Source organism: Trachypithecus francoisi, unplaced genomic scaffold, assembly GCF_009764315.1.
Source record: "Trachypithecus francoisi isolate TF-2019V2 unplaced genomic scaffold, Tfra_2.0 Lachesis_group11, whole genome shotgun sequence".
NCBI lineage: Eukaryota > Metazoa > Chordata > Mammalia > Primates > Cercopithecidae > Trachypithecus > Trachypithecus francoisi.
Window position 1 is genome coordinate 93,898,011 of NW_022681456.1, and position 19,303 is coordinate 93,917,313.

Below are 19,303 nucleotides of genomic sequence, written 5' to 3' on the forward strand. Positions count from 1 at the left end.
TCATTGTTGAGCATCACTAAGAGTGCAGGGAGCAGATGCTCAGAAGTGGGTTCTTCAGTGTGATGGACCTTAGACCATTCTGGGAATAATTACACAAGGGATTGCCACACTCTGGCGTATCACAAGTAAGTTGCTACTAATAATATTGAGAATTCAGAAGTTTCTGCATTTTTTTTTCCAAAGTATAAGGTGGATTCAAAGTTATCCCTGTAGCATGCCAACTCTCACTCACTTGCATCCCAATGCACTTTCAAGCGAAGGTGTTGGCTCTTCAGGGGTGCCCTGGGAAATGCAGATGAACCTCAGCCACTCCCTTATGTCTTCCCATGTCCACACAGTGATCATCACTGTTAACTGGCATTAGGCAAATAAAAATTAAAATAGTGTTGTGCTTTTTAGGGTAAAAAGGTTTTTTGGATTTATGCCAGAATCTGCAACCAATTATGAGAGTATTGTGTACAGTTAAACGTGATGATGGAAAAGCGCTCGCAGAGAAAAGATTGAGAACTACTCCCTGCTGCTGTGATCTAATGGGGTATCCTAGCTCAGCGTCAGTTGCAGAATACTTAAATACTTCTTTCTCTCTCTGTGTATGTTTCATTTAATCCCAATAGTGACAATTACAGTTGCAGAAGCTATTGTAGGAATTCAAAAGCACTAAAATCTCTCTGTAGCTTCATAAACTGATCATGAGTTTAGAGGGTAAAAGCTTTCTCTGAGTTTCCTTCATTCTAATTTGTGTAGTTGCCCAAACTTTTGTGACCAAATTAAATTTCCAGAAACTGGGTGGGAAGCAAGCCTGCAAAAGGCTCCATCAAGAAAGCATTGCATAGTAATGAGACTGGAAATGGCAGACTGCACAAAAATCATAGGTAATAAAACTGCTTGAAAGGGATTTTATGTCGTTAAGTTTTTTCTTGGTTATATTTTCAGCAATGAGGCTAAGGTGTTTTTGTCTTATTTAGTAAAATGAGCTGAAAAGGGAAGCTATTAATGAAATTCTAATTTTAAACAAGTAAAAATGTTACTCTACTCTCTAACTTAACTTGGAATTATCAGTAACTCAGAGTGTTGAGGGAATGATCTAATTAATTTGACAAATTAAACCATGTACCAACAATGATAGAGATGCACAATACAAAATTATATGATCTGACTTCTGTCTTTGGGAAAGTTAAACATCAAGAAGGGAAAAGCATGTTCATGTAGTTGAATTTGGAACACTAGTATGTGGCCACATTCTTCTGGCTTTATAACTGATAGCTGAAAATATATTTTTTTTCTTTTTTAAGCTTCCTTTGCCTATGAAATGGAAATAACAGTCCTTGTACTACTACCTCATAGCAATTTTGTAGGACGACACGGTAAAATTTATAGGAAAGTCCTAAAGGTGTAGACATTATAATCTCAGATATTTAAATACTCTGAATGAACTATTTTTAACTGTATGAATTATATGTTATTTTAAAAAAGCAGGAAAACACACATCAAAATTTCATTTACCTATTTTTAGGCCAAAGAACACATTATAAAATCAAGCTTTCAAGCCATCCAGTACAATTCATTTACTGATTTTGCCACTGTAATTATAACTGTATAAAGTTGACTGGTTGAAAAAAATTAACTACTATAGTTTCCCTTGTAATAGGCCAGCCATAAATATAACATGAGCAAAAATAAAATAGCAAGATCAGCATCACTTTCTATAGAATAAACATTTGTTGCCAAGAAAGTAAAAGGCCTGCAGTTTAGCTTTTCCACATTGATTATTTTATCACATTGAATATATTTGAGTTAATGTTTAGTTATAGTGTGCTACAACCATGAGCTGGGTGTTATACCTGAAATTAGACTGTTTGCATTCAAAACTTGTTCTTCCACTTAGTAGCTTTATGACCTTGAATGATTAACTTAGCCTCATTAGATTCAATTTTCTCATGTGTAAAACGAATATAATACAGTAATGATACCTGTCCTTTAAAATTAAATCTGGTAAACAATGTATTTAATAAATGTTATATATCCTTTTATGATATAATCAATACATGTTATATGACATATAACACATCTTTTATTATAACACGCTATGTAGCTATATTATATCATATATTATACATTATATAATTATATATTTTATTTTATATTCATCATTTTATATATACCTTTACACAGTCTAAAGATTTGAGTTGGAAAAATACAGTATTTTACCAACATAAACCACAATTACTTTCAAAATATGAACTAATTGCCATTTATTCATATTCACCGAGACTTTTAGGTATCACTGATTATCTGTATTGCTCTTGAACTTTGACATTATTGGCATAATTGTAGCCTAATTTGGCATAATTGTCTGGTAAATACACATGGATGTATGAATCAATATGGAGCACTGAAGTGGATGCAGTGTCTAAAAGCTCCAATGACCTGCTAAATTCTGTAAAGCTTTCCTACTGTCTCCCTGGAATCAAACTGAGTGGTAAAAGGGTTTTTTTTGTTTGTTTGTTTGTTGTTTGTTTGTTTGTTTGAAACAGAGTCTCTGTCGCCCAGGCTAGAGTGCAGTGGCATGATCTCAGCTTACTGCAGCCTCTACCTCCTGGGTTCAAGTGATTCTCCTGCCTCAGCCTCCCAAGCAGGGGGGACTACAGGCATGTGCCACCACACCCAATAATTTTTTTTTATTTTTAATAGAGACGGGGTTTCACCATATTGGCCAGGTTGGTCTCGAGCTCCTGACCTCGTGATCCAACTGCCTTGGCCTCCCAAAGTGCTGGGATTACAGGCATGAGCCATTGCACCAGGCTGATGATGATGATGATGATGATGATGATGATGATTTGAGATGGAGTCTCGCTCTACTGCCCAGGCTGGAGTGCAGTGGCATGATCTTAGCTCTCCTGGGTTCAAGCAATTCTGCCTCAGCCTCCCATGGCCGTTTATTTTTTCAGGGAACCGTGGATACACACTAAATGTGCAGCAAAAAAGAAATTCCAGTTTGCCAAAAGTTGACCAGTTTGATTATAAGAGACCTGGGAGTAATTAATTGCAGAAAAGAAGAAATCCTCCACGGGAGCTTTTCTCACTGTACTCTAGTGAGGAGGGAAAGAAAAATCTAAATTTATATTAGCGCATGACATAGTTTCTTCTAACCTTCATATTTTAAGTTTGAATTTGTAAGATGAAGTATTAATATAGGTAATTTTCAAGACCTATCTTAAAATTTAAAATAATGTGACTCATTCTGAATAAATTACATATTTTGTGGACATATTTGAAAAAAATTGAGTGTACATCAATTTACGCTGAACTTGCATTAAGAAATACAATTTCAAATTATTGATGTACTTTAAAATTCCAGAAGTAATTGGGAAAGCTGTCATTTTTACTAGAGTTTTTGTTTAAATAACCACTAAGTTATAACTTTAACTTTTCTAAATTCTGTATATTATAACCAAATATGCATTTCAGCTCAGTATTTTAGCAGTTATGGAGAACCAGCCCAATCATATTTCCTTGATCTGAATTTGTTGATTCTCAGCGGGAAGGGGAAGGCTTCATTTCTGGGCAAGTTTTGCTATCAATGGAAGTATTGCTGTGGTTAGTGCAGAGTGGGGTCAGGATGGCTCAGAATGGCGCCCAGTTGTCATTGTTCCAGCCAGTGTGGGCAGCAAGGACCATTTTCCTGTCTCAGTTCTGCAAGGCTAATGAGATGGAATCTTTAGTCTGTCTCTGTGGCAAGACTTCGTTGGCCAAAGCAAGTGGAAAGCAGAGGCAATTATCCAAATATCTGAGGTAAATGTGTGTTTTCTGCCCCAAATACATGAAAAACTACCTCAACCATTCTCTTTGATTTTGACTGTGATGATTTGGACCCAGATCTTTCTGCCTTTATACGTGTGTCTCTTTTCTGGATCTCTTCCCATGTGTGTGTGTGTGTGTGGTGTGATGAGGTGTGTATACTTACATGCCTGTTTAACTTGGTGTGTATATTACATAGAACCTTTATGTCTATTCTTCCTAACTACATGGTAATTAAATTGCTTAATTTAAAAGTCCTTTTTAATTTATTTTGGCCTGGCTTACCTTAATAATAATTTCAAACATAAACCCATATTTGCTTATTTAAGAAAATGTTGAATGTAAAAATTCTTGAACGCAACGTGAACATTTATGCCAGATACCACAGAAGCCTAAAATCTGATTTACCACCAAGAGTTCCAGAAACTTTACACATGGCAACATACTGTCCTGTGGCCCTTATTAATATCCAATGTCCCTGAGCTAGTCATACAAATAGAACTCTAAATAATCCAAGAATTAGAGATTATATCTGTTTATAATGCATGTCTTTAGCTTTATTTTTTCCTACAACGTTTTAAAAATTATATATTTTTTATTAGCATATGCTAGATAGTGGGAACAGAAAGAGCAAAGAGCAGAAACTGAAATCAATAACTTTTACTATTTAGTAAAAATTAGTAAAATAATTTGTCCTACTAACTCCAGAATAGACTTGATAATCTTTCTGGTATAGTGAGTTTTAGAAATTAACTATAGCTTTTATTTATCCATACTTTCTGGAGAAAGTCTAGTACAAGGAGAAGGCTGGACTGGGGTCCCAAGATTATTGTTTGCCACCATGTAGATGGGTCATACAGGGGAGGAACTCTTTCTCTCAGAGTCCAAGTTGTTAAATGAAGGCGTAGGAACTTTCTAGATAACCTATAGGATTAATTCTACATTTAAAATTGTATTTTCAAATTTGAACATAAATGCAGAGATTTCATATAGTTACTGTGAAAAAAATGGTAAGGAGAAAAGATGTAACTAACACATGATTTGCCAATAAAAGGACCATTAGAACACTTTTATCTTAAAGAAAGAAAATGTTTATCTATTCCATAATTCTTACAAAAAAGAATAGTAATTTGCCTGGACCATCATCTCCAAGTAAATGCTTCAGAACTAATTTTGTCTGGATAGTGAACAGTGGTATACTCTGGATATTAACTCTGCTAATGTAAACCAGCTGGGAATAAAATACTCAAGAGTATTTTCCATAAAAAGACCTTTAGGCAACTATTATAGAACTTTAAAATACTACAATATTATCCAAACTAAAACGTATATTGATAGCTTCCATCAGGCTTATTTATTTGTTCGACCGTGTTACGTTAACTTATCCAAGAGTTTTAAAATGGTTTAGTAATCAACCAAATAGCCTTCTTAAGAAAAAATCTGGTAACCACGTCATTAGGCTAAGCAATAAAAACCTTAACAGAGTATATCAATAAAGATGACCTCTAACTAATATCTCTCTCCATTCTGTAACTGTATTTTTGCCTTAGAAATAAAGTGGAAAGCTGCACACACACACACACACACACACTCTCACTAACATGGTATTTTCACCTAAATACAACTCCACATAAGGTAAAATAAATAAGCTTCTAATGTAATAATGTAAACAACACAAACTTCTGTTGAGGAGAAAATGATTTACAGAGTTTTCTTATTGTTTGCTTTAGTTTCAGCTACTGTTTTTCCAAAACATTTTAAAATTCTATACAGCATATGTTAGAGTTGAGAACCAGGCCAAAATAAAAAGTTTAGATAGTAAAGTCATTTTATTTTTCTTTTGTTTGCTTTTAAACTCAGATTTGAGTGAAGAAACGTCATTTAATGTAATATATAAGATGTAAACAAATATATAGTAGATAAGATATAATCCTAATTGCATTTTCTATTTTGGCAATTTCAGTGGCAAACATGTTTTATTCACCCAGGTAGCAGGAAAGTGTTCCTAAAAGCCAGAAGCATTGCCAAAATATTTATAATACATCAGAAATGCCAGAGAAAGTTGTAATACATGTGCAAGTTAAAGCCTAATTTCTTTTTTATTTGGGGTCTAATTTTATGGTCTATTTTTGAATGTTGTCCAAAGGTTCACTCATGAATGAGAATATAGATTTGGCAAGCTGCACATAGGTTTCCAAAATAAATCTTGCTATATAAATCCTGCAAAACTTTTGCCTCTAAATGACACTCTTTTAGCTGAAGAGCTTTAGAGATGTTGTTTGCTAAAAAATATTCAAACAGGGCTGTTCGAAAGCATCAGACACTCACTTGATGAAGCAACCTGAAATACACTTTTATGGGACCTAAGAAGTAAAAATTTTATGGCAACAATAGAGGAAATTTGTATCAATACTCTTAACATGGATTTTTATACGAGAAACCTAAAAACATCTGAAGTACAATACCTAGTTCTTTTTTTAAAACGAAGGCAACATATTTAAGGCCTTTAAATATTAACATTTTAAATATTAATATTAACATTTTAAAATATAAATATTTTAAACATTTTAAACATAAGGCAACATATTTAAGGCCTTTTAAATATTAAGTAATCTATAGTGATTTAAGTTCTAAATTCTTTCAGCTATATTATACAAACCCCTGTCTTAAAGGGGTGATTCTGAAATTACTCCTTCTGCCAACAACATTATTTCCAATTGATGTCAATATGTGTTCTTCATAGAAAAAAATTAACTTTCACAAAATCTTCTATAAACTGTTTAAATATCATCATATCAAGCATAGCATTTTAATCTTTTGCAACCATACCTAGCTTATTTTTGTTTTTTGGTAGAGACGGGTTTTGGCCATGTTGCTCAGGCTGGTCTGGAAGCAATCTGCACTCCTTGGCCTCCCAAAGTGCTGGGTTTGCAGTTGTGAGCCACCACAACTGGCCATCAATTTTCATTTTTTATATAGATTCGTATTTTATTTATTTAAATTTGTTAGAATCCTTAGGGGGCTGGTTGAAGGGATCCTATTTCAGAGCAGATAATCTGCTTTTGCCAGGGTTGTGAGGACACAAATGTTTATTTATTTATCTTCATCTTCAATTTTATATGTTAGACCTCCTGGACAATAGTGTTTGAAGAAAGTTTACTCCTGCAAAAATAATCTCTATACTGTAGAAAGACTAACAGAAATATTGCCAAAGTTAACAGATATGACTCATATAAAAGCCAACTTTGGAAAAGAAAAGTGAAAATTATGTGGTCGATAGAATCTCATGATTTGAAGTTGTTTGCAGAGCTGGAGGATCAGACAATGCATATAACTTTACTGGCCTCTTTTCCTCAAGCATCTTTGGACCCAGTTAGATGGTAAGCAAATTAAAGTGCTATAGCTTTCTAAGAGTACACATTTATGCTTTTACAGAATTACAATAGTTCATATCTGATTATCAGGGACCTTTTCTACAGATTGTTTTTCTTTGGTGACAATTGCTACTGCTTTCTTCATTTCTAAATCCTACCATACATGACACAAAAAACACAGCAGGAGTATTTGCTCTAGGTTAAAGGCCCCAAGAAATCAGATCCAATGCTACATTTTCCATTGACTATATTTTTCCTATATTTAATTTTAGTTTTATATTTACAGGCATTCAGATTTAACCATTTGACTGCTTACATTCTAAGCTCAATATACACTAAAAAGGCAAGGAATAAACTAAAGCACATTTTTTTCTGATATAAATTAGTTTCATCATGCTGTATGCATATACTCACACTTGCCCACCCACAATTACAAATGCATGCACACATGCACACACACATGTTGATTAGGGCAGCAACACTGTTCTTACTATGTATTTATTTCCTTCAGGGTAATGTAGGCTAAAAGAAATCCACAGTCTTAATTATGTCTAAATATTTATAGTTTTGTTTCAGTCTATTGATAAGGCATAATCATTTATACACAGAACTAGTTTTGTTATAAAAAAATTTCTTAGTGATCCTCAGATGAAATTGCTTTCCCCTCTACTCTGTTTATTATCCTTCTCATTGCACTAATTTCAGCAGCTGCAGTTCAGATTACCAATATCTGAATATGGACTAAAATTAGTCCATCTCATATATGGAAAGTTCTTATAGATGTCTACTGTCTACTACATAGCATATTTAATATTTTTTATAAACATGTAATTTTGAAGGGTTGAATGCAAGTTGAATCTTTTAAAAGCAATTCACAATCTAAATGTGCGATTAGATTTAACTACATGAAATTTATTAGTTTTTTATACTTTTGCATGAACTGAATAATCATCTCTTCAATTTACTTTATTAGAGAGTCTTGATCTAGATGGGGAAATAAAAAATAGATTAGCTTTTTAATCCTGTGGGACATTGCTGGCTACGAAAATCTTACAAAAATTACAAATCTTTTTCCCAAGAAAAGGTACATACAAATAGAATTTTATGTACAATTTCTGGAGGTCCATGGATCCCTTAAAGCCTGTACATAGACTCCAGGTTATGATTTCCTGAACTAGATACAAAAGTATAATTAAATGAGTAAATAGACCAATAATAATATCACTTAAAGCAGGGCATGTCTTATACATTACTCACCATTATTATAAAAAATAAAAACAACTGTTTAATTGTATACCTTCTGGTTTAAATATATAAAGCATATTAGAACATCTACTTTATATATGTTTTTGACACAAGTTCTGCAATAGTCAAATATATTTGACTATTTCAATTGCAAATTTCTTTTGCTATGAAATAAATACTTTTTCTATTATTAGAAAGAAAGTTTGAAGAATGGTTATGACTCTGCTGACTTTAACAGAGGTAAGCAGTATTTTCATTTAACTGTATGGTTTTATTAGCAGCCTACTATAGTACAAGGACTTAAAACGCTGTACCATATTTCTACTGAATGCACTCACCAGGTTCTGCCACTTTAAGGCATTTTTCCTGGGACTAAAAGAAAATACATTTTTATTTCTGCATAATATCTGCTATAGCTTCTTTTTATTGACTCTCTATAAAAATACACATAGTGATGATAATTAATTTCCTAAGTATGTGTGGACAGTATCATGACTACCCTTGCATTTTATCTGTAAAATTCCTCTTCACTCTGAATATTACATTCTATGATAATACGACAGTAAGTTTACTAAAATGTAATCATGTAATCATATGAAGACATTGATGTCCACACATTGTGACATAACTCCTATTGCAACATTAATGCTAATCATTTTCATAGGCAAGCAATTTCAATTAAACATACACTTTGGCTACTTCTAGAAATGACTTAACAGCTAGTGGTCTGACTAGGAAAAATAGTGAACTAATCCCTCTAATCCCTCTCCCTAATAATTCTTGAAAACAATCAATGTGGCCGGGCGCGGTGGCTCAAGCCTGTAATCCCAGCACTTTGGGAGGCCGAGACGGGCGGATCACGAGGTCAGAAGATCGAGACCATCCTGGCTAACATGGTGAAACCCCGTCTCTACTAAAAATACCAAAAAACTAGCCGGGCGACGTGGCGGGCGCCTGTAGTCCCAGCTACTCGGGAGCTGAGGCAGGAGAATGGCGTGAACCCGGGAGGCGGAGCTTGCAGTGAGCTGAGATCCGGCCACTGCACTCCAGCCTGGGCGGCAGAGCGAGACTCCGTCTCAAAAAAAAAAAAAAAAAAAAAAAAAGAAAACAATCAATGTCCCAGATAACAAAATACTTTAAATGAAAATATTGAACCTAAATGAACTTTGTTTGACTTAGGATTTTGTAGTCTCATTTTTATTTGTTATTATTCAATAAGTGGTTTATGGAATGTATTTCTAAGTTCATTCTGATGAAGAAACTTCAACTAGACTTCTTATAACTCTATTGGATAATATATTCAAATGGAGTAAAAGGGTTTTCAGCATTTGCCCTGTGTTGCTTAGGGACCCCATATTAACATTGCTCTAGAGGGAAATGCAGGAGTTGCATGAGACTGAATGAAATTATATTGACTCAGGTGTGGAAGCAGAATTAAGCCACAAATATCATTTTATTGCCTATTTCTCCGATAGTGTGAAAAGCAAAGGCAAAATATGCAATTAATGTTCAATAAATATTTTTAGTAGGTGAAATGTGAAAAAATAGTAATTTTAACTGACACTGAGACAGAAAGAAAGAGAGAGTTATGAAACAATGCAAAGGAACTCTGCCATTCACTGAAAAAATACATATACGAATTTTACAACTTAGGAGAGAAGCTAACTGTGTACCGATTGCTATAAAACATATGAGAGAAAGCAATGTATGTTATGAAAATTCAGAAGATAGGAGCTCATATTGGGGAAATCAAGAGAAGGATTCATGAACTTAGTATATACTTTAGCTAGGCCTTGAAGGATGAATAAGATTTGGGCAACAAATGATAAGAAAAAGACATGGAAGGAATACTGTGAATAAAGCAACTGACATGGAAGTTAAATGGTAATTTTGTGGATTAGTTAGATGGTTGGAGTTGGCTACATGAAGTGAGACATTAAAGGTAAATAAGCTGGGGTCAATACATGGTACTTGTTGGGTGCTAAGCTAAAGGGCAGTCAGTGAAGAGCTAACTATTTATTTTAAACAAGGTATGCTGTGTCCCCAGCCAGCCTCACTGCTATGGCAGTGGCCAGTAGCAAAGGGGTTGCATTTTTAATAAATGTGTATTCCATCACAATCTCAATTATATTATTCATAAGAACAAAAACACTAATTTGAAAACCAGCAACAAATAAAAACATGATATATGTATAAATTAACTTTACACTCTAAGACAAAAAATATATAACACTTGAGGTTATAGTAAAAACAGTATCAGTATATATATATTTTTCCAGAGAAATAAAAAAGGAAACAGCACTATACTCAACACACTAAAAAGTATTAGCAGGAAATGAGAGCTTTTGGTAAGTCTCAAAGCACAAACATTTAGTAGGAGGTATGTGGTGTAACTTTCTAGAAGATGTAGTTAGTAAAACAAACAAAATCAGCATTGTTTACTACTTGTCTGGCATAGATCATTCTTAGGCATGGGAAGAAGCTTAATCTCCATTCTTAGGCATGGAATTGAGACTCTAAATATATAAGAATTTGCACTAGAGTTACCAGAAGATTATACATGTTTATGCAAGTCAAATACCTTTGGTTTTGTAATTTTAAAATGTTGAAACTCTTACCTCTCACTACAAGGTCAGCTGAAGCTGAAGAATTGTCCACAATTGTCTGGGCAGTGCATGTGTATCTTCCAGCATGTTTCAGCTGTGCGTTTCGGATGAGCAGTTCCCCATTGGAATCCAGCTATTAGCAAAAACAGCAATTATTCAAATCAGTACATTTTTCACCAATTATATGGCATTTAAGTTAGAAGAGGTAGGTTTTTTTCCCCTGACAAAATGAACACCACTTAAAGAATGTGTTTTAGACATGCTAACTGTATGTGCTTGCTCTAGGCTTCAGTTTCTCAACTGAAAAATAAAGTGAATAATTTATTAATAAAGTATTTTTTTAGCTTTCATATCTTTAACATTCTATTATTTCCACAATCAGAGGGTTATATCGAGAGAAACTCAAGGGATGAAATTACTTCATTGATATTTCTTAAAGAGAAACATGAAGGTCTAATAAACATAGTTTTCAGTATCAATGAGTTCAAACAAATGCTATATGGTTTGGAAGAATGATTGATTTGGTTTCACAAAGCTGATCTAATTGACTAGTTTTAATATGCACCATAGTTCATTTTACAAAGATACGAAAAGTTTGCAGAAATTGAGAAAATGTACAATTCTACTAACAAGTACTCTGTTGCCAAATTATAAGTTCTGTGAGAACAAGAGTTTTTGTTTTGTTCAATGCTCTATTCTATTGCCTCCAGGAGTTTTCAATGTATTTTTGAGAGTCTTGAGAAAATTCTGCTTGTGATGATGAGATACCATTTCAATGTAATTTCCAAAAGTATCTAATAGTTATTGAATGCCTACTCTATACCAGGTCCTGGTCTCTGCAAGTATATACATTCATACATACACTCATGCACACATACACACACATACATACATATATATACATACACACATACACACACACACACTTTTATTCAATCCTTTTTTGAGAACTGCCCTATGAGATAGGTCTTATTATGTCCACTTAATTAACAATAAAAGTGAAACTTAGAGAATCCAAGTAATTTAACTAAGATAACTAAGGTCACTCAGCTTGTATGGTACCGGGAGCATGTCAAAGTTCATGTTAATTATCTCCAAGATATTTTCTTAGAATGAAAACTTGGATAACTCAATTTTTAAATGGACATTTGGTTTTCCTGTGAACCAAAAATATTGATGTACTATTTCAGTCATAAGTATCTAGATACCTATGACGTATCATGCCTGTACATGGAGTGAATGTTTTGCTTCACTATAGGTTCTACCAGTAGCCTCTTCACATATTATGTTCCCTCCAGTTCTTGGAAAACATTTGGGTTTGCATCCCATGCTAGATTAATGAAGTTAAGAATAATAGCTGAGCGAGCATATTGGTATAGTTGGTTGAGATAAAATACTAATATCTCCACATAAAGAACTGATCAGTGGCCACACACTTTATTCCCTGATATTAGCCAGTCTTAATTTAATGTCGGTTGAGATCTTCTGGTCCATTGAGGTATAGATTGGCCAAAAATCGAAACAGTTCCCAAGATTTCTACAAATTCCTGGAATAGGGGAGATTTTTCCTTCTGTCTTCTTAGTCTGTTATTTATTTATTTATTTATTTATCTATCTATCTATCTATCTATCTATCTATTATTTACGTCATACCAAGGAGCTCCAGACTAGAAATTCAGCATTCTCTATTTTATCCTAAAACCAAATAGCATGAAGTGTTATCTAGTAAAGTGAGTTTACTGAAAAATTGAAGGAGCTAGAACTGGTTATATCAAAAATAAGTAGGGCAAATCAACCTTGAAAAGTATCATCCACTGTATACTTCTGTTTTTAAAAGTCCTGTTGGCCGTAAATTTACTGGGAATTTCCCAGTGACCTTCAGCTCTCCCAGTGCTCTGCCATCTTGTTGGCAGCCACTTCTACTACCAATCTCTTATTTCTGTCTTCTCTTCTTTCTCTTGTAAATAAATAATTCTTATTTTCTCATATTAAGCTGTTTGATTGTTTGATTTTTGCTTGGATTCTGACAATATCTATTCGGTTTTTAGTTTTTCCATTTCTTCATTTCTTACTCTTCAATCAGTTCTCATCTGAGTCCCACTGCTTCAACTCGTCTTATTTGACTTCTTGATAGCATTTGGCTTTCCTTCCCCAAATACTCATTTTTTTCTAGTCATCTGAATTTCCAGGAACTTCTAGGATATTCTTAACCCCTCCCTCTCTTCAACTTTCTTATAAACCCATCATAAATTCTTGAATTTATCCATTCTTTCCATCATGACTGCCTCTTATCCAAACTCCCCACATCTCTCACCTGAACCCCTACATCTTATTTGATCACTACTTCTACCACTGTTCCACCCTATTATTTTCTCTATTGGTTACCTAGAATAACCTCTTAAAAATGCAGGTAGGCCCAACTCACTTGTTTCCATAAAAGCAGATAAACTGAAACCTTTAAAATTTCCCTTTCCTGGGACAAAAGCCATAGCATTATTGTAGCCAACTTGATTCCATTCTCTAGGCTCTATCTGATGCTCCAGCTCAGCTAGTGTGCCATCTCACTCACACTCTGCTCTCCAGGAAGAACATTCTCTTTTTAGGACTGCAAATGCATCTTGTTCTCTTCAATCTCTGGTTCACCACATTGTCTTGTCTTTTGGAATTGTGATTCATACCCCTCATAACCTCAGTACCCTCTCCCATATCACCTTCACCTCTACCCAATACAAGATCAAATCATTTTCTCCAGCAAGCCTTTACCTTTTCTGTGGACTAGGCAGGTCCCCTTTCTGTATTTTATTACACTACCATGAAACTTATGTCATATTACACATCTTAAATGCAGTTAAACACTTGTGTGATTATGTGGTTGAAGTTGGTCTCCCTGGCCGACTGTACGTTTGATGTGAGGAAATACGTCTGATTTATTTAGCAGACATGTTGTATCCCTGTGTTGTATATGTATACAGCTGCATGCGCTGTCTTCTCAAGTCCAGCATAGTGCCAAGCAAATAATCACACTAAATATATCTTGTTTGAATGAAGTTGTCAAATTGTCTAGAATTTTGGTATCTGCTCTTAAGATAATACGTATTCACCTCTTTTCAGCTACATTCAGAATTACGTTAGCAAGTACATATAACCAATGGCAGTGACAGCATTTACTAAACACATAATGAGGCTTTTCTTGTGTAAGAGTGAAGTACACACACCTTCAACCTCCATAGATTACCCCTGCACCTAACTCCTGAGCCCCAGCCACGGTGAATAGGATATACTTTGCTGTGTGCTTTCACAGCAAACCTTTGCATATATCACTTGCATGGCCTGGATTGCCCCACCTCCCCTTCCATTAATTGGCTATGAACGTTCAACCCACATTTTGGGTACCCCTCCCATTTCTGAAATTGTAAGGCTGTATTAGTTACTGCCCTTTGTACATTTTCATTGTAACTATCCCTTTCTACTGTAATCATGTCACTGTTGATTTCTTCCACTAGACTGTAATTCCTTAAGGAAAGAACCAGGTCTTATTCATTATTACATACTAAGTACTTAATGTAATATCTGACATATAAGAGAATTCAACAAATAAATATTGAATAGATACATTAAAATAATCTAAAGTGTTTTTATTCAATAGACATCCTTTTAGTAATTTCAAATGTTTTTTTCAGGTATGAGAATGATAATGTTATAAGATAAAATAACTGACTTGAGAAAAACTATTGCTATCCATATCTATGAGATAAACTACTAGGAATGATATATTTCAAATATCTATACACTAATTTCATAAGAAAATGAAAGGTTATTGGGAAGATGTGAAAATTTATAGACAAAAAATATTACTAACATACAAGAAAACTGAACATCTAACCTTTCCAACCCCTATGTGTAGTAAAGAATTTGGCCTTGCCCAGAGAGAGGTCTTGCCATTGCCCTCAGCTTCTAGAAGGTAATCTCTATAATGTCTTTCTTTGCTTGGGAGGTCTTGGGTCATACAGGATAGTCCAATCATATGATTTAGAGTATGGGTTAGCCACACCTGTATAGTCTTCAAGCTGGGTCTGGTCATAGAGTAGGAGTTGGGTCATACTGGAAAATTCAACCATGTGATTTAGGGCAAGAGTTAACTACACCTGTAGAGTCTTAGAGAAGGGCCTGGTCATGCCACAAATAGGACATTTTGACTTAGAGTACGGGATTTGATTCATGTGGTATCAGTCAACCCAGAGACTGAGATTAACCATGTGAGCAGTGAGTCTATCAATCATGTCTAGTTGATGAGGTCCCCCCAGAACCTCTGGACAAAAAGGCTCAGTGAGCTTTGCTGGTTGGCAGTACTTCAAACACACTGCCACACGTCAGAGCAGTCAGAGTAATGCATTTTAACAGCACGGGGAGAAGACAATAGAAGCTCTGTGTTTTGTGCTTCTTGACTCTGCCCTGTGTGCTTTTTCCTTTGGCTAACTTTAATTTGTATCTTTTTCCTATAAGAAGCTGTACCCGTGTGTATAATGGCTTTAAGTGAGTTCTGTGAATCACTTCTAGCAAAGCATGGAAACTGAGGGTGGTTTTTACAACCCCTTGAACTTGCAGTTGGTGTCAGAAGTGAGGATGGTTTTGGGGACTGTGCCCAACTTTGCAGCTGGCCTAACTTCTTATACCATACTCAATAGAATTCATCTAACAAAGGAGGTTATGTTATTTTATGTTATATGTTATAAATAAAATATGTTATTTTATTACTTATATTTAAATTTAAATTTTTTTGAGGTAAGCAGAGAGTAAGATTCATATAGAGAAAGTAAATATGAGTTTTTCTTGAACTATCATAAAAGTTAATTGATATATATGTCTAAGTAATGTTTTAGTAGGAAAAGTAAAATATAAAATAATTGTGGTAAAATAAAATAAACATATGTTTGTTAAATAGACTGTTTCGATGTATCTTGACATCCTTAATTGAAATGCACTTGATACTAAATATTCAATAATATAAATGTATTAAGTAAAATCTTTCAACTATTATGACACAACATAATAGTAATATTTGGAAAGAATAATGTCTGCATATAAGTAAAAAGCACTTTTTTTGTATTTATTCATTAAGTGAACTCAGTACTTCGGTTGCTTTGGTGTCTAATTGAAAGATAATCCTATTACTAAACTCCCACTCTTTCAATGAGTCATGTCATTAGATTTGAATTTTCAAAAAAATCACCTTAGCAATTTAAAATGTTTCTTCATTCAACTTTACAACAAAAAATTGAGGGCAGAAAGTAATATAAAAATAAACATATTATGGTATCATAATTGCCCTTTTAAAAATATTTATGTGATATATCTAATCTTCTTTCTTTCTTAATGAAATTGCTATCTTTTTTCCATAAACTCTCTTTAAAACATGGTGCTGTTTATACATTCAGTTATTTTATTCTGATAGGAATAATGTGGTCATTCTTCTTATACTGTCACATGTAATGAAAAGCACAAACTATTTTATATCCTAAAATACATGATGCTAAATTTATATTTATTAATTTTCACACTAAACTCTTTTATGACTTTCAATTAAACTACTTTAAAAGTTTAATGTTAAACTTGTTTGAAAATTAACTCTTATTGATAAGCCCACTTGCATAAAGCAGTAAGAAGCAACTGTAATGTTTATTCTCACTGGTTCTACATTTGGTGAACATGTAGCAATAAAACTTCTCAGAAGGAAAGAAAAAATATACAAAGTATCATTCCCAATATAGTTGTGTATGTATGAAAGCACCCCTAAAGTTTTTATAAATACTACTAGCACTTTCCATACCTCAGGAGAAGTTGAGGTTCTCAGTGGTTGGCAGAACGCTTACAAAGCAAGTAAAGATCATGGGCCTCAGCACATTCTGGCCACAAATTAGATACGAATGCTCACTATATTTTTACTAAAAGCCACAGCTTGGCTCAATTACAAAATTCTTCCCTTCATGTGAGGAGAGTTGAATCACATACTGGAAATTGTGATAGCAAAGCTCAGGGATGTTCCAAAGTGTATATGTGGTTGACCACTTAGAAGTTTCCCAAGTTTAAATCAAAAGACTTCCAACATATAAATACGCAGCCCTTCCTTCCCCTTCCCCCATAAACTAACTGCAAAATCATTTCTTCAATGTAAATGAATCTCAATGATTATGTTGTATTAACAAATCGAATTAATCCTAGTTAACAAAGATTCTATATGGTACAGAAAAGGTCTAGATAAAACTTAGAGCTCATAATTGTCACTTAAATAATTTGTTCCATTCAAGTTCAGAGTAAAGGGAAAGATATAGAAGTTTGGAAGGAAGTGCATCCTTTAAAGAATATGTTTTATAAACAAAAAAATTATTAAATATGTCTGATATATACTATATCCATGAAACAAAACTTTTCTTCTTTACTTTTGGCTTGTTAGAGAAAGCAAAAATAATATAGCAAATATGTCATATCCAACTGCAAACATTACCACCGCTACCACCACCACCAACTCTACTAATAGCAGATATTTAGTTAGGGTTAACTAGGTGTCAACGGTTGTTATACATATACATGTGAACTGACTTAATAACAATCCTATGAGATACATCACTGTATTTTACAGAGGAAGACACAAAACTACTATAACTATAGCCACTAGTATTGCTAGTATCACTATTAATACTACTGAAACTGCTACTATTACTATTAAAATGGCTACTATAACTTCTACTATTGTTACTGCCATTACTGATACTACTACTGAACTCCTACTATTACCAAATCGAATTTATTGAATGTTTTTAAATGTCTAGCAATGTGCTAGCTACTTTACATACATTTTCTTATTCAATTTCTATAATTATATTTATAATTTCATAGCCCTAATAATGAAACTAGGACTATCTCCTTTTCAATTCTGAGTTCCAGAAGTAATACTCCCCAAGGATTTACTATTAATATTCCCATTTTAGAAATAAGGACCTTGAGATTTTACATTAAACTGTTTGTGGAAGGCTCCATAGGTAGTATATAGCCCTAATTTCACCAGGTCAAGCTGTTTCCAAGGTAGTGCTTAATAGATTAGATAACTGGATTTAGGTTCACTGTTTGGTAAGTAGATGTGGTGCTTCTTCATGTATGATATGTTATTATTTTACTTATTAATTTTTTTCTATTTAAATTTTCAAACATAAGTAAAAAGAAAAGTACTATCACCATCTATCAACCAGGCAACTAGATTTAACAATTGTAAACTTTTTGCCATATTTGCCTTATCTAATTGTCTACCTAACTAGCTCTATATTTACTTCTGTCTGTCCACTACCTGTCTTTCTGTCTAGGGCTGAACCCTTGAAAAATAAATTCCGGATATTATGATATCAGTACTCAACTCATCAACTCATCAGCAATTTCTAAAGACACTAGCTTGAATCTCAATAAATTGAGGTCATTCTCTCACATAATCACAAAACCATTTTCTTTTTCTTCTTCTTCTTTTTTTTAATTTTGAGACAGAGTCTCACTCTGTCACCTAGGCTGGAGTGCAGTGGCACAATCTCGACTCACTGCAACCTCTACCTCCTGGGATCAAATGATTCTCATGACTCAGCCCCTCAAGTAGCTGGGATTACAGGCGTGCACCACTACCCTAGACTAATTTTTGTATGCACAACCATTTTCACACATGACAAAATTAACAGTAATTCTCTAATGTTATCTAGCTTTTGTTAGTGTTATTTTAAGTAATTCATCAATATTGAGTCAAAAAAATAAAATGACAAAACAATTTTATTAAAGTGAAGTGATGTCATTGGACATACAAAAAAAAAATAAGGTAAGTTGTCCAGGATAATTTCTAAGACTACTAAGATAATTACTAAGAGTGAGTTTGCATATATATTAAGAGTAGAAGTGTTGAAAATCTCTAAATTTGGCTATTTTTGTATGGAATAAACAATGAGTGACAGCTGAAGAGTCCAATTTTGATCAGATGGCCATTTTAAATGAAAACTCAAAAGACCATTTTCTTTGAGGTTTCTCCTAAGCATTTTGAATGATGGGACAAAAACATCAACACCTTTGATTTGGATCCTATGTTTTAGAGTTGAAATACAACTCATATATCATTAATTTATATGGTTTTCAAATTGGTTCCCATTAGCTTTAGAGTTCTAAAAATCTTCTTGGACTACTTTGTAGAAAAAAGTGATCAGAATGGGCATTTTGGAGATAAGAGGAAGTGAGAGACCCTGTGGATAAGGGTCT

General features: G+C 33.8%; 1 protein-coding gene across 4 annotated transcripts in view; it reads right to left on the bottom strand.

Moving 5' to 3' along the window:
• CNTN1 (contactin 1) overlaps nucleotides 1-19,303 on the bottom strand; it is a 409,365-nt gene that overhangs the window by 110,427 nt on the left and 279,635 nt on the right. For all 4 annotated transcript variants that reach the window (XM_033222420.1, XM_033222419.1, XM_033222422.1 and 1 more), the window contains exon 15: nucleotides 11,036-11,156. In XM_033222420.1, coding sequence (XP_033078311.1) covers nucleotides 11,036-11,156 — 121 coding nt within the window. The remainder of the gene's footprint in view (nucleotides 1-11,035; nucleotides 11,157-19,303) is intronic.